A 16,402-nucleotide genomic window follows, 5' to 3' on the forward strand; every position below is an offset into this window, starting at 1 on the left:
TCACACAACTGAATCAATGCTTGAAAAACGGTGCGTTTTCTGAATCCCCCAATTACAAACAAAAAGGCAAAGCAAAATGCAAAAGCCCTAACCAGCAGAGAAAAAAAATTGAAAAACCCTGAGGAATGAACTCGATAGCGAGGCAAGTGTCTACGATCTTCAGGATTCCTAGTCAAGGAATCAACTCACTGTGTCGGGAGCTACATCCTTATCAGACTCGACAATGGCGGGGAATTAGAGTGAAAGTATGGAACGGGAACTTAGAGAGGGCTCTGGCGTTTATGCAGAGGCAGATGCAATCGAGCGGGATCGAACGGCTGATAAAGCGTGAGCAGACTCACCACATGAAGAATTCAGAAAAGAGAGTTTTGGCACGCAAAAATCTCCAGCGTAAGATTCAATCTCAGGAATTGGCTCGCAAGCTGAAGTCCATCCTCATCAAGAAAGTGAGGTACCTAAAGATTATTGGTTTAGTCTACAAAAACTGTCTCCTATGGCCTTTTAATTTTACTTGCATAATTTCTATAGCCAAACAGCCTCGTTTTGTAGTTCATAAACCGATTGAATCAGTATCCCAGAGTTTTTTTTTTTTTTTTTGGGAGGAATAAATTTTAAATTCGGGTTAAAAGCAGGTAGCTTTGCACCTCACTAGAATCTGTTTCTACTAGAGCAGCAATTTTCCTAAATTTTGTGTTCCTGTACATCCTGTTCTTTTCTGTCTATTGCTTTCACTTTACTTGAATAATTGTTTACTTGTTCGAGATGTATCATCTTGAGTGGGAAGGAAGACAACGTGTTATTTGGTCCCCAAAAACTATCGCCAATCGCCTTGTAATTCTACTTTTCTTTTCTGGAATTATTGCTAGTAAAAGCATGATTTGGAATTTGAAAGTAAGGTACTTTGTTGATTGATAATACCATTTGTTGATTGTTTTGGCATGTAATTGTATAGAGATTACTAACAAGTGTGAGGGTATGCAATTTAAATGAGAAGATCCATTACCTTCTGGACCATATCTGGTGAAAGTTAGGTTTAGACTGTAGCCGGTCCTCAGCTGATAGCCTTGATAAAGATTTTAATCTCGTTGCTTGGCCTTATTATGTTTAGTGGGTAAAAGAGAACCTTCTCAATGAGTGATAATGCAATTATGGAGCGTTTTGGCATCTAATTTGGTCAAAGGTTAATAGGGTACAGAGAGACAGGGTAACGGCTTGTATGAAATGAGAATATACATTCCATCCTAGACTGGTTCTGATTAGTAGAGATTTGTGGTTACACTATTGTTTGTCCTCTGTTGATGGCCTTGATAAAGTTTAACCTTCTTGCATGGCATTATTATGTTTAGTAGGGAAGTAAAAGAGACTTGTGATCTGATGTTATTAAGGGTGTGGAGGGAGCTTAGTTTCAGTGTTTGGCTAAGCATGGGTATTTTTGCTAGTAGCACTTGTTCAAAGATACTGGTCTTTCCTTTTATTTGTTTATTTTGCCTTCTTTTATTCTCCTATTTTTTATTGTGAAGCACTTTCTTTCTTATGGATTCCTTAGTAATAACATGCAGTAATACTCACTTATTCATTGAATGATGTTGCAGGGGTCTGTGAGAGCAGCTCTGGAATGCCTTTCCTGTTTTGGCGGAACTGTTTTAGGTGCTCAACTTGCAATTATTATTTAGTTTCTTGCAAAGTCACGGGTTCCTGCTCTCTTCTTTTGTGTTACATTGCTTTATAAGCAATACGAATTCAGTATGCTTTTGGTGAATTTTGATAAATTTCACGTCATTTGAGGCTCTATTCTTTGCATGAATTGGAATTGTAATGCGATGCTATGTGAATTTCTACTGTGGCTTGCAAGATGGGTGAGAACTAGAAATCACTTGTAGGAATGTGTTAAATTGTTCAAATATAATAGTCTGGGAATAGTAGTCTTGTTTTCCTTTTGGTCACCGGAATCAGGGAAGAACATTTTCTGACCATTGGGCAAAACATAGATTCAATATTTTCTTGAAGCATCACGAAAATGCATGGGAATTGAAAAAATTTGAGATATTTTCTTATTTTGTTGAGCATTTGTTGCACCATGAACAAATGTTTTAGTTTCTTCATCTTCACCATCTACCATTCTGCTTTACTGGATACTCTATCAAAGTATTAACTATTAACCAACAATCTGTAAGCTGCTAGGATCACACAGTAACCATAGCTAAATGTTTTCCCTTTCTAAACCAAATGAAGATTTATAATACAAGCTTGGTTCCGCTTTCTCTCGTTTATCTTTCAGATTTGCAGACACAAAATAAAATGCAGGTTCAGTTTCGATTGCTATTGCAGTCCTCTTGCAAATGGGTTTACTCTGATAATGGGTTGACCTGTTGCGCTTGGGCATTTTTAATCAAACTTGTCGAACGACAGGTCATTCACTTCATCGTTTTCTTAAAACGACATATTGGCTTGTACGGGCTATCTAATCCAGGTTACCGTTTTGGTTTTATGAAAAAATCAAAATGAAATATTTATTTTACAGATTAAATCTTTTTATTTTCTTAATTTGTTCTGAAATTATAAAAAAAAAAATAAAGGAATTTTTTTTTAAACATTTTTTATAAGAGATCTGAGACGATAAAAAATTAAAATAAAGAAATGAATATCTATGTTCAATAATCTATTGAGCAAAATTGTCTATTTTAATTTTTTGATAATTTAATCTAGAGTAATATAATTAATCACAACAAATTTTGAATTTTACATTCATTGTAAATTTTTTTTACTTTGAGATACTAAAATATAAAAAATCAACTTTTTTTTTATACAATAATTATTTTAAGTTAACACTAAAGAGACTTAACTTGTATAAAATATAATTTTTTAACATAACTATTGGAATTTTTTTAATAAAATAAAAATTTTATTTTAATAATAGTAATAATTTATTAATTTGAAACATTAATCCTTTTTGTGTATTTGATACAAGATCGGAGTGGAAATTATGGAAAGATTAACTTTTAGATAAATTGTATAATTGATTCAATTTCGGGTAAATTGAACAGTATTTCAAAAGAAACAGAATTTATCCACACACTGTCTGTGAAAAGTGAAACCCACTCGAGGGTTTAAGAGCGAGCTAACGCCAGAGAGACTATTTTCCATTTACAAATCCTTCCTCATCGTTGCTAATGATGGAGACGGTTAGGCTCCGTTTAGAGTTTGATCAAGTTCTAAGTAAATCGCAGAAGTCACTGAACCTCAAACGATGCTGGATTCTCCTAAAACCTCAGCACCGAACCATCTCCGATCTCTCCGATTATCTCCTCCACGCCTTCGACCTCCAAAACGATTTCCCGAACGGCCTTCTTCTCTCTGTACGTTGTAAATTTTATACGTTTCCCTTTTACTTTTTCGTGTTTTCCTCTAACTGGGTTCTCATTGTGCAATGAGTTGCAGATGGAAGGTTTTGCATTGCCGCCTTTTGAATCCACTTCCATTTTAAAAGATAAGGACATTATAAGGTCAGTGCAAGAGTAAGCATAATGTTAACAAAAAAAAACGGATTTATTGATTTCATTGTTTACGTGATATCTTGTGATTTTATTTTTCAGGGTGGAAAAGAATGGCAGTGTATCTACTGAAATAGTGATGGTAGGCGATGGGGTGAATTCCTTGGAGGTGGTAGAGATTGTGGAGACGCAGCCTGTAGTTGCAGGCATGAATCTTCTAGCAAATGAGGAATTTGAGAAGGAATCTGGAGGCTACCAAAGTGAGGAGGTAGAGGATGAACCAAAACAGGTGGAAGACGCAGTGCATGTGGAAAATTCTCCAGAGGTGAAAACAGTTACCAAAAAGAGAAAGGCATCAAAGGAACTTAAGAGCCCAAAGTAAGTTCTGACTGAAAAATGTTCCAATTTTTATGATATTCTTATTTGACATATGGATTTGCTAATAATTTGTTGTGGTTCCATTGTTGGATTTTTGCGAGTATTTTTGGTTTGTTTCTTACTTCTGAGATTTGTGTATTACAGGAGGAAGAAAAAAAGATCTTCTAGTAATGAGAAACGTGTTCTTGCTGTGGAAGAAAATGGGAAGCAGAACGGAACTTTGAGCGCTGCCAAAGTTGATGAAAGAATTAAGAGCAGTCAAGCTTTACCTACTGCAAAGAGGTAGATGTTTTACCCTTGCCCATAACGTTTGATCTTATTCTTTGTTGTCTCTTTAGTTTCTAAATACCTTTTCCCCTTATTTCTATGTTTTATAGGCTATCTCAGCATCAAGAAAATGGCAATGGGAGTGTGGATGCATCCCCTACTCCTGACCAAACTAAAAAGGTTTCTCTTATCATCTCTATTTAAACCGAATCCTTATAATTTGTATTTTTTAGATTAATTTTAGATGCATTTTGTCATTATCATTGACAAATACGGTGTAATGTGATGATTTATCTTAAGCCTTCCACTGTATAATCATCACAGCCTTACATTTACTGTGTATACTTCATGTTCACTGTCTGCAAGTCTATATCATGCACCAAACTCTTGTGGTGTCAAATAACTACTTGTGAGTGTAGTGGCCTTATTGAATGGTTTGGAATAAATTCATGGTTCGAATCCATTGGCTAGTTCATGCATGTTAAAGACTTACTTACCCATAAATAGATGCAAAAAGTGCCAAATCTACTCAAATTGAATTAAATGGTATTCTAAGATTTTCACTTGCTGTTGTACATTAATCAGAATTTGAGAGTGATTATTGAATCCTGCTATGCATCAAAGTCGAGGTTGATTTCTGCATATCCATTTCCCTTCAGTATATTTGTTGACTTGTTTTCCCTTATGTCAACAAAAGACCAAACTTTATTTAGCTTCCATACCAGAATTGGGGATTTTTACTGAAGGAGCCTTGGTAGTTAATTTTTTACCTCCACCTCCAATACGTGGATTGAAAAGTGATTAGATACTTAAAAAGTTTGCTAAATTAAACGTGTATATGGATGTGTGTGTATATATATATATATATATATATATATATATATATATATATATATGATATTGAGAGGAACATGTAGGATCAATGAGTTTGTTGCTATTAGTAGTCTAGAGTGTTGGGGAAACTGATAGTTAGAGATTACCAAGCATTTCACATTCTTCACATTATTAAAAATTGATTCTGATCATTTAAAGCTACCCATACTTTAGGACCCGGTATATTGCAAAGTGTGTCCACTGACCTCAAAGCTTCCATGGTTGCTAGCATTTCCCTGACCAACAACCAAACCAAGTTTATTCTCAATGTTATAGGACTTACTAGGACTTTTTGTTGTTTACTTCATGGCCCCTGGTTACTAATAAATAAAGTTGGCCTTATCATAACTTGAATTGCAAATGTGATGTTTAACTCTTGCCATTCTCTGTCTTCTTAGTTGCCTAGTAGAAGTGCTCGACGGAAAAAGGCTAAGAGGATATATTTAAGAAGAAAACTGAAAGCTGAAAGAGAAGAGGTAAAAAATGATATTTGATTCCTTTTCAAATTTTGTATTTCTGTTTGTTTGTTTTAATAGCTTTACTTATTTGCTTAGCTAAAAGTAGAAATGTGGAGGGCTTGTGTTGTGCTTTAGACATTGTATATCTGAAAGTTACATATTTGTCCATTCACAGATAAAAATACATAATAGGTAAAAGTGCATGAAGGTGGAAAGAGAGAGAGAGGGAAGGGAGTAGGAACTTGGGACCTAATTTGGTGTTCTATAGTACCTGTGTACCTTTGTTGAGAATGAGTAGTAGTGTCTATCTTGGATTAGCGATTTTTATCTATTATTTGTAATTTTGCAGCTGCAACGAAGGCAATTACATGTAAAGTCTGATGAACAGTCATCTGAAGAGGATAGCCAGGGATTCTCTCAAGAATCAGATGAAGAAGGAAATCGAGAAGTTTCTGAACAGATGCCCGAAAGAGAGACTAACAAACTCGAGGAAGATCCTCAACAGCCAGATCAAGATGGTGATGAAGAGGAGGATGTTGTTCCCATAGTAATAAGGCCGGGGCATATCCGCTTTGAACCACTCAGCACAGGTTTGATTTTGTGTTTGTGTGTGTGTGTGTGTGTGTGTGTGTGTGTGTGTGTGTGTGTGTGTGTGTGTTCTCTCTTATTTATTTATTTATTTATTTTGAATGGGGATTAAGAGTTCCTATTATTCTTAACATTTAAGTGCCATGAGAAATGAAACGCCTTTATATACAAGAGCTGTCCTATTTTTGAGTATGTGATGTAATATGTGTCTCACCTTTTCCTTGTTCCAGTGGGCTCTAATCAAGCTGTGGAGCAAAATCAAATTCCTTTGGTACGTTTTCCATCAATCGTTGCATTATATACTTCTTTCTTTTAATTTGTTCTCTTTCTGATTGAGTACTTGAGAATGGGAGATGGTATCTAGTTTCCTGAAGATTCGAATTGGATTTATGTACATTGACTTGCCTTTTCTTTTTCCACTTATTCTGCTAGCTTGAAGTACCATTTGTTCTCTGCTTCAAATTGATATCAAATTCATATGTTTGGTTCTTTAGGAAACCTTTCGGTGGAATGGAATAACAAGCAAAAAGAAGGGTCAAAAATGGGGTAAAGAAAAAATCACATCTTGGAAGGGGAATGATTACAAAAATGTCAATCAAGAGTGTTCCAAGATGCTTAATATTGAAGCAAGACACGTACATGATCGTATCAACTTTGAGAAGCTTGAATATTACACTACGTTGCCAAAGGTTTGTTTTTTAAAATTTCATTGCTGTTGCCATTGGTTGCATGAATCTGTCTTTTTATTGCAATGAAGGAATGTTGGCAACAAGGTTTGATATAGTAAGACCAATCATCAGATTACATAGATCTCTTCTGGATCTGTTTCTAGGACTATTTTGAACTTCGAAGCAAGTAAATGTGCTGGATCATTGTCTATATTTGTTTCTTGTTAATCCTATTATGGGTTTAATTCAGTGTATTTTCTTAAATTTTGCAGGAAGGTGATGTGATTGCTTATCGTTTGCTTAAACTATCATCTTCGTGGACCCCAGAACTTTCATCTTATGGAGTACAACTCTTTCTGCATTGAAAATAATTGTGGAACTCTTGTTAAAAGAGCATGCAATTTATTATGCTTCTTTTTATGTAGGTTGGAAAGATATCACGATATGAAATCGAGAAGAATAGGGTTGGGCTGGTGCCAGTCCCAAAATATCCAATGATTCCTGAGGAGGAGATGGGTGATGATACATCTGGTGGACTATCAGAAGCATACCCTTGCGCTAGAGATGGTTCATTATGGGTATGCTGGCTTCTCATTTTTTTCTAAAAATTTTATTTTTAGGTTGCGGGAGGAGGGTGGGAGAATATACTAGGTGATTCTTGAGTAGAAGGTTGGGGTTAAGCTACGAAGGTTTTAATCGAGTATGCTTGTGGTTTATTATTAATTGAGAAAACTAACTAGTAGAGCTCTTCTCCAGATAGACTTTTCATCACTTTGTGAGGTTCGTCTCATCTCCCAAGGCAACTTAAAGTCTGTAAAATCAGTTGCTGCTGGAGTTGATGGCGGAGATCAAGATAATAGATCAAATCTCAGAAATGACAATGAAAATCATGCTTCTGTCCAGGGTATTAATCCTATTTCATTCCATATCAAGAATCAAATCATCAATTGACTGAAAAGGAGCTTGTAAACCATATGATCTATGAAAATGAGCCCTCACTTTTTATGGTTTTTTTCCCAGAAAATGGAGCAGTAGATGCTTGGGAACAAATAAACCAGGCTTTGAATGCAAAGAAGGCAGAACTATCTCAGGAAGATAATTGGAACAAAACTGAGAGTTCAGGCAGGAGACCCTGGTCCTACAAGGCATTAAGAGGCAGCGCACTGGGTCCAACTATGGCTCTACTAAGAGCACAAAATGAGCTATAAGCATTTTGTTTGGGGAAGTTGTCATTGACCTTTCACTTTTAGGGTTTTCTAGGCCTTAAAGTTCCCAAATTTTGTTTTGCCATGTGTGATGAAAGAAGTAGGGTGCTTTAGATGGCTTAGTTTTTGTATAGTGTATGCCTCCCCACCTCTCTTTACTGATGTAATGATGTGTTGATGGTTTCATGTATCCTAGAGGCGGAAAAGTCTGAACTTTCGTTGATCAGCTTCCCCTTTGACCATCTAACTTGAATGAACTTATGTTTTAACTTCAATTGCAAACCTAAACATCTTCGTCTCTCACTTGCTCCAAGAGGCTACATATATGTCCTGAATGAACAATTCTTTACTGTTGAGCCTTTGGCACCTTATTCATATAAACTAGTTCATATAAATGTTTAGTTCAAGCACTTTATCTTTGGCCTTCACTTTTGAAATTAAAAATTTAGTTATTACAGTTATACTATTGTAAATGGAGATTATAGGATCCAAGGGGCAAAAGATAATTCTATAAAATACTAATTTTCAAACTTTAAAATGGTATATTCAAGAGACCAGAAGGTGATGAGATGGAGCAAGATTTTTCTTCTTTTTTCTACATTCAAAATTATGCTGCCTTGACAGAGAAGCTTTGCATGAAACCATACGGGTAAAAAAAGGAAGAATCTTACAACATTAGAGTCAAAAAGAAGCTGCATTCAAAACAGTGACTTCAACGGATTCATTTAGAAGGCAAAGCTGGAAAAGAACCAATGAAGTATACAGGCCAAGTATTTTCAAAGTCCTAATGTGACTTCTGGCCTCAAACATTAAGTCAAATTTATGCATCACAGCAATTTGCTAGATCAAACACCACCGGTCGGTTTCACCTGCTAACCAACGGTGGTGACCTCAATCGGCTAGTGAGACCACAGTAAACCTGAGTGCATATGCAGTCAAGAAGTTGTCTGGCAGTCATGTCTATGAAGCATTATCCCCTAAGTCCACCTAACCCTCTCACCATCATCACTGGAGAAAAAAGAAAATGGAAAACATACACATCGTGCACTGAAATAAAGAAAACACTACAAGTCATTTGACGGATACACAATCAACTGTATATATAATTATATATGTACTACCTCCTGAAAATTCTTTACCACTAAGGTGAAAATTGGAAGGAAGTTTAATTCCAACTGATATTTTATTTACTTGTAATTCCTTTTAGTGTACAGTACGCTTGTTTTCTGTACATGATTGGTTGAATGGTAAAATAAATCCTCTCACTTACATCACACAAGCAGACAAACAATCACTTATTCTGCCTGGGATGCTTACTCACCTTCACTAGGTTGAAACTGGTTCATTCCAACGTTGCATCAGAGTGCTTTAAAAAATAAAGAACCAAACTTTATCTTTCTCAGATGCAAACAAGGTTTCTAGCTGCAGTCTTCCACCATTTGAAATGAGAAGCCATTGAGAAGGTTCAAGAATTGTTCTGGCTCCTCACCTTCTTTGACAATCTGCAGATGCCATTAGCACAGGAATTTAGCCAATTAAACTTTAACATACAATCAGTTCTACAGTTTAAGCAAAAGATTTAAGCATAAAAAAGAATGGACCTAAAGTAAACCCATTCCCAGCACAAACTACTAATATCCATGTGATTTTCAATCAAGTTTTATTGGTTTCAGCAGAACTGATACCAGTATATACCATTCTGATGTCCAGATGGTAAACTCGATTGTTTTCCTTTTCAACCCCTCAAATAATAATGTAAATTGATTAATCATATTTTCCCATAGATATGAACTATCTTTTATCAGGTAGGTCTAGGAGAAAGTTCACAAGTTTAAGCTATTCAACATTACTGCATTATGATGTTACTGAACAAATGATGAATGGAAACAACTCCTTTAATATCACCAATGCAAAAACATTAGCACTTCCGAACATACAAGTTCTGATCCAATCATCTTGGCTACCGGAAACTTCTTTTTCCTAAAACCCCCTTCCTCCCTCTCTCTGTACACATCAATGGGACACGAAAAAGAAAAAAAGTGTGTATGACAATCAACAATCTAAGTGCACCCCGATAGTTCAAAGACAAAAAGATATCACTAAGGATATAACTCTGATTTTCCTACATTCATTCATATAACCTGTCATTAAGCTGATATAATAACAAATACAGATATTCAAGCATATCAAGGTTGTTAAATAGAAGAAACAGAAAAGAAAAGGTTGTGTGGGGGTTTAGGACTGGTCATTAAACTTGAAGTTCCTTAATTTGTCTAGCTTAACGTCATGCTAGAATATTGTTCCAGTTAAATGCAGAGATTCAGAAACTTTTTCGTCTCGAGTTTTCTTCCCTTGCAGGATGTTTTCCAATCATTTATAATACAGATGTATTTCCCTAATAACAAAACACTAGCAAACTCACTATTGTTCATTGTAATTTAACAATCCCTTAAAACTAAGCCAAATTTCAATGCCACGAAGATAAACACAAAAAAGGATATCATAGAGGTGCATTACTTACATGCACAGGGGTACTTGCAGGGAAATTTATTTGCTTGAGGAAGTTGCGACCAATCTCCACCCAGTCTAGATGATTACTCTGGCAAGCGACAGTGCTGCTTGTCAATTCATTTTGCCTTTCTTCACATAAAAATTCTTGCCCCAACCACACATATAGGATTCCATTATTAGAGGACAAACTTAAATCTGGTGCCAACAAAATATACACTGATACAGAATCAAGAATGTGAAAGCAGTGCATATTCACTTTGTTCATGTTAGGCCACTGGTATAAAACCGGAGTGGTAATTTCTGCAGCTTCCCCTATCTTGTCGCACAAGGGAAGATGAGAACTATTGCATTCTTTTCTCTTTTCAAACTCATGTAGTGAACTATTGCCAGCACTACTGATATTAGCATCCAACATTAGTTCTTCTCTACTATTTCCAAGTTCTAAAAACTCATTGTGAATATCCTTCATCATGTCATTATCCAGGTCTGGCAGAGAAAAAGACCAGGATCTTGCCAGAACTTTAGGGACTTGACGTGGTTCATCAATGGTGGGTAACAGCATCAGAGGAGGAGGATTACTCCCTCTGCGCTCTGCAATAGAAGGCGAAGGCCCTTTGGGTGGCAAACAAGTATTTTCTGATCTTAAGGCACGATTATCAGAAAAAACCTTTGCAGGTGAGGAAGAAATTTCTTTGCAAGATAAACAAAAATTATCTGCCAAGGGAGCATTCTTGCCATAAAATTGATCTGTGGCTTCCAAGCCAGAAGGTGAAGGCTGCCGAGAAGACAAGTATGATAAGTCAGACCAATTAGACGACGAGGGTGAAAAGGCAAATGAACTAGATGAGTAGTCAGATGTTGAAGGCGACAGCGTAGGGGACTTGTAACTGAACTTTGGGCTGCTCTCAAGAAAACATGAAAAAGAATCTGGAGAACCACTTGGAGTGGATGGTGGGATTAAAGGATCAGTGAGAGGAACAGAGGGTTCTGTTTCACTAGAATCCACTATCTTATCCAGGCTTCTATTAGGTAAACAATCAAAGGAATCTGGAGAACCACATTGAGAGGCTGATGGTGATGGTGGTAATGGATGATCGACCAAGGAAACAGTCTGTTCACCTTCTCCATAAGTATCTACAATCATATCTGATCCGCCAGTGGAAGGAACATGGTCGTGTTTCAGTTTAGAATATGTGAGAAATTCTTTGATTATACCATTAGCAAACTTTTGCCTTAGTTTGCCCCATCCATTTTCCCGAGCAGGAAGGCAAGTTTCTGATCCAGCATTTGACACTGAAAATGGTGGAACAACCCCACCAGCAAGTGCCTTATGGAAAAGTTCAAAATCTAAATCATAGTCATCAACCTTCCTAGCCATAACCATGCCGTTGTTCCCAAAAGGCTGAGCTTCTACTTTTTGGGAAACATTTGGTTCGTTTTGTCCGTTGGCAAGAGCATCCCAAAATTCTGAGGGTTCTTCCCCTTCTTTGATGATCACAATTGGACCCCGAGCCCTTTCATACCGAATGACCTGATTAGCAGCTAGTTTTGCTTGGTTTGACATAACTGAGTTGCAATTCTTACCAGTCCAAACAAATATAGCATTAGGAACATGAACAATAAATGCACCGCGCGAGTCAAGTCCTCTTACATCTGGCTGGCTCAACAATTTTGGCACAAGATGCAGAGGATCATATGATGAGTGTGGGGCTATTCTATATATCCTGAGCACAGAATTGGGGCTAGCTGGAACAGCATGTACCCGCTTCTGGCACTGCAGAAGTTGACAAGCAAAACCCATATTAGGGTTTGTCACTCCTCTAGCTGCCTTGACATATTGAAAGGCATCTTCAAAGCTTTGGCCTTCCCTCCACATAAGGTAGGCAATGACCAAAGAAGTGGACCTTGAAACACCTTGACAACAATGAACAAGCACCCTTCCACCTTGTTCTCTGACATCTTCGAAGTAATCAAAGACATCATATAGAATGCTGGTGATATCCTCTGATGGGCTATCTTGCAACCAAAGCGTCTTGTAAACAAGATCACTCTTGAAATACTCAGGACAAACAAACCCAACACAATTCAACACATGGGTAATCCCATTTTGGCGCAAAATTTCACGATTCTTAGCCACAGCCTCACTTCCTAAATAAATATGATCAGCAATCCTTGAACACTCCTTATCAAAAAATGCAAGCTTGTCCTTCTTAAACTGAAATTCCCTCACAGGTTGCTCTAAATTAGAATTCTCAGGGGGTTTAATAACAGGCCCTCTAGGAGTTTGGGGATTAGGCCATACCCCAAGATCATCAGAACCTGCCTTGGGCCACTCCTCAACAGAGCGACGGGTGATGGAAAGGGGCTGAAGGGGTGGCAAACAAGACCTAGCCTTGCTATTGGTCTGGGGCCTGGGGTTAGGCTTAGTGGGAGACCGGTCAGACCACGAAACTGACCGTAAATAGGATTTCCGGGGAATGCCACCGGCAAGGCGGTCACTATCTTTTTGGCCTAACATCTCGAAATAATTTCAATGAAATTCCACAAATAAATGGATACCCATTAAAGGATTCTTCTTGGAAAGGCCATTGAAAAAGGCAAGTTGGTTACCTGACAATAAATAACTGATTGTGGAATCTCAGTCTCCCTCTCTCTCTCTCTCTCTCTCTCTCTCTCTGCTCTTTTTCTTCACCTAAAACTCTTGACTCTCTCTTTGTCTCTCGAGACAAAATATTTCTCTCTCTATCAACTCAAGCGAACAAGAAGAAGAAGAAAGTGGAAAAATGAAAAACAAATGAGAAATCTAGACCCAGTAAAAGGCCAAACAAGACAAAAAGAAAATGAAGGAAAGTGCAGAAAAAGAAACTTGTTTTTTTTTTTGGCAAAAAAAAAACTACTAATTTAAATAAAATAAAGCTGAGATTGTTGAAAAGAGACTTGCTTAATTGCTGAAGTCTAACAGTATGAATCAAAGTAGAATAGCCGTTTGGTTTGGTTAATCGGTATGTAAAGCAGCCATTTTGAAACTCTTATCGCACGAATACAGAAAATGGGACAGAGTTGATATTGGTAAACCATTCAAATCAGAGTGAAGAAGGAAAGTGAGAACAGGTCAAAGATGACACGTCATCATGCGATGCCCATTTTAAGCATGCATGTCAAGTCTTGTGATGTCATTTAAATCGTCGAGAACGAGGTTGTTTTTGGAAATTAATTAATTTATTTAGTTATAAATACGGACCCGTGAGAATTTGCTACGATTACTGGGCTGTGTCGACTGTCGAGTTGCCTGCCCTCTTTGATATATATAGGATGTTGTGCTAGGATTTAAATATTTAATTTAATACCATGAATAAATTGATATTATAAGTACTTTGAAACAATAAATTGGATGTAATGGATTAATATTGTGGGGTGGTACCTTAAAGTAACAGTAGCATGGATGCAGCTGTCGTGATTGTAATTGCCCATTATTAAAAAAAAAAAGGCATATAAGACAAAAAGATAGTACGATATTGGCAAACTGTAGTGTTTAACACTTTTCAAGTTTGTAAAATAATAATGTATAAATAACAACCACACGTGTGCCTTGTGCTATAAATTTCTGGAAGATGTCCAGTTTTGAAGTCAAAAATGAAGCTCAGTGCTAAGCTGGCAGACAACCAGGACAGATCGACTCACTGTGTATAATCTAAGTGGACTTGCAGCTGCCACGTGCATCTCCCACGGTAATTGTTTCTTTTTATTTAATCCATAAATCATAATTTTATTCTTAATACATAAATTCACTTCCTAATTTCTTCCAAAAATTTCATAACACTGTGGACAACTCATTATATTTATAAAATTTTGGTAATAATGCACGATTTTCATATTGTAAAAATAATTTTTTTAATTTTTTAATTTTTAAATATAAAATTATTGATTTAATATATAATTAGTATTATTTCTATTTCATAACTGCATACTATTATCATGTAAAACTTTGACAAAAAAAAAAAAAAATAGTAATTTAAACAATCTCTAACTAACAATCACAATGATTGGTGTACTGTTATAATGTAAAACTTTGACAAAATAAATAATTTTAATGATTTTCAACTAACAATCACAGCAATTGGTGTACTATTATATTTTTCATTTTAATTTTATAAATTAGTAATAATTATTATAATAAATGCAGAATAATTCAAATTCAAAATCCTTATTTATATATTTTGAAAAGATGTCATAATTTTAAAATATTTGTAATAAAAATTGCGTTAAATGCGATTGGCTAATCCATTTTTAAATAATAAGTAAATCACAACCACCAAACGTTGAAGGAACAAAACAAATTGCCCCAATTTGGTCAACAAGGTTGCTGTCTATCCTTTGACTTCACTATATTACATGTATGTGTAATCAAGGGTTCAAAGTTTAAACTTTAAATTTCCTATCTAATGGTTGAAATTTGACCCAAGCTTAGCTTTACTCTATCAACCATTAGTATCCACTTGAAGAAGAGACTGTTAATTTTAACTTCAAAACACAACTTGTTATGGAAAAGTACAAATAGATAAGATATCACATTACACAACCAAAGTGGGTGGTTCATATTTCTCTAGCTAAGCACAAGTGGGTTTGGGTCATGACAGGTTTAATAGTCGGGTCACAATTGGTTAGTTCGGTTATGTTTTGGTAAGAAAATTTAGATTTTTTTTTTTTTTTTTTTTTTTATAACTGGATTGGGAATCAAAAATTGGAGTTACATAATTTTATAAACCTAAATAACTAAACTGAAAACCTAAATTACAATCATTTTTATTTTAATCGAAGTGTGTTTATCTCTAATCGGATCAGATTGGGCTAAATTAGGTCAAACTTCTTAAAATTTCATCTATTTTTAGCTTGATCAATCATGTGTATGGGGTTGATCTTCTTAAGAGAGAAGTCTTATTTTATTTTTAGATCCTATTTTAAAGAAGAAAGATCAATGTCTAAGCCTTAATTAAATTTTCTTTAGCCCGAGTCGGGTGGGTTTGTATGTTTTCAAAGTCCAAATCCATGTTCTATTACTATATCTCGAATTGAAAAGGAAAATATTACCAATGAAAGGTTTTACGTGGAGCATGTTTAGTGTTCAAATGAAGATTATTTTTCAAGAAATATAATTTTATATATTACATGAAAATATTATTTAACTATTTTCAAAATTTTAATAATTACAAATACATCAAATATTACTTTTAAGACTACATTTGAGTACTTCTAATTAACATTTTTAACGAAATATTTTAGTTTAAACAACATCCCTGGTTTTGGGTCTCCGAAGTTTTTAAAAAACAATTACGTTGTAAAAGATTATATATTTTTTTTCTTTAATTTAGCGTTTCTTAATTTTTTAAAAATTTTATATGACATTTAGAAATTTTTATCTGACTCCGCCACCGTAAACAATATATCAATTTATATATTTTAAAATGATGAGAACATGCAACCTACTTAGTTCATTGATAAATATATAAAAGTGAGATTGAAATAATGAAAAAAAAAAAAAAGAAATTTGGTGAGTCAAAGTCTAAATTGTACAAATTTATGCTCAAATATATAATTTCATTTTTTGTAGAGTACTCTCCCCTTTTCATATGTGGACATGATGAGGGTTCTTTAAGAATAAAAAAAAAAAATGGAAAGAAAAAGAAAAGAAATAGAGTAAGGTTAGTTACAAGTTGCATAATAAGAAATTTCCAAAGAAAAAAAAAATACAGAAAGGTCAGAAAAGATAGGCGAAGAAGGTAGAAAACAAATACGATTAAGCTTTGAAAACCTTCTCTAAAAAAGTGATTGAGAAGAACATGAATGCGTCATTACATGAGACAAAAATGGATTAGGAACTTCTTTTGTGTATCACGTTGTGTGGGCCTTCAAAACTTTCTTCCTACGTTCAATTCTTTAAATTAATTATCTCTCTAATCTCATCT

The 16,402-nt window shown here is 35.3% G+C and overlaps 3 protein-coding genes across 3 annotated transcripts; 2 read left to right on the forward strand and 1 right to left on the reverse strand.

Moving 5' to 3' along the window:
* Positions 1-55: 55 nt before the first annotated feature.
* On the forward strand, positions 56-2,054 carry LOC105644688 (Ribosomal protein S21 family protein). The gene is made up of 2 exons (XM_012230124.3): positions 56-451; positions 1,593-2,054. The coding sequence occupies exons 1-2, from the start codon at positions 126-128 to the stop codon at positions 1,600-1,602; spliced, it is 336 nt and encodes a 111-aa protein (XP_012085514.1). The 5' UTR covers positions 56-125; the 3' UTR covers positions 1,603-2,054.
* A 1,015-nt stretch (positions 2,055-3,069) lies between these two features.
* Positions 3,070-8,231, forward strand: LOC105644687 (sphere organelles protein-like protein). Its single transcript, XM_012230122.4, has 13 exons — positions 3,070-3,356; positions 3,439-3,503; positions 3,594-3,869; positions 4,014-4,151; positions 4,247-4,316; positions 5,408-5,485; positions 5,817-6,057; positions 6,286-6,326; positions 6,550-6,744; positions 6,996-7,067; positions 7,149-7,301; positions 7,480-7,627; positions 7,744-8,231. Exons 1-13 carry the CDS (start codon positions 3,171-3,173, stop codon positions 7,929-7,931), a joined length of 1,851 nt encoding a protein of 616 aa, XP_012085512.1. The 5' UTR covers positions 3,070-3,170; the 3' UTR covers positions 7,932-8,231.
* Positions 8,232-9,092: 861 nt separating this feature from the next.
* Positions 9,093-13,526, reverse strand: LOC105644686 (protein-tyrosine-phosphatase MKP1). The gene is made up of 2 exons (XM_012230121.4): positions 10,450-13,526; positions 9,093-9,430 (listed from the first exon to the last, which is right to left on the reverse strand). Exons 1-2 carry the CDS (start codon positions 12,955-12,957, stop codon positions 9,347-9,349), a joined length of 2,592 nt encoding a protein of 863 aa, XP_012085511.1. The 5' UTR covers positions 12,958-13,526; the 3' UTR covers positions 9,093-9,346.
* Positions 13,527-16,402: the final 2,876 nt, after the last annotated feature.

The sequence above is a fragment of the Jatropha curcas genome, chromosome 3, assembly GCF_041381405.1.
Source record: "Jatropha curcas cultivar XTBG-Jc1 chromosome 3, XTBG_Jcur_1.0, whole genome shotgun sequence".
In the NCBI taxonomy this organism is placed as follows: domain Eukaryota; kingdom Viridiplantae; phylum Streptophyta; class Magnoliopsida; order Malpighiales; family Euphorbiaceae; genus Jatropha; species Jatropha curcas.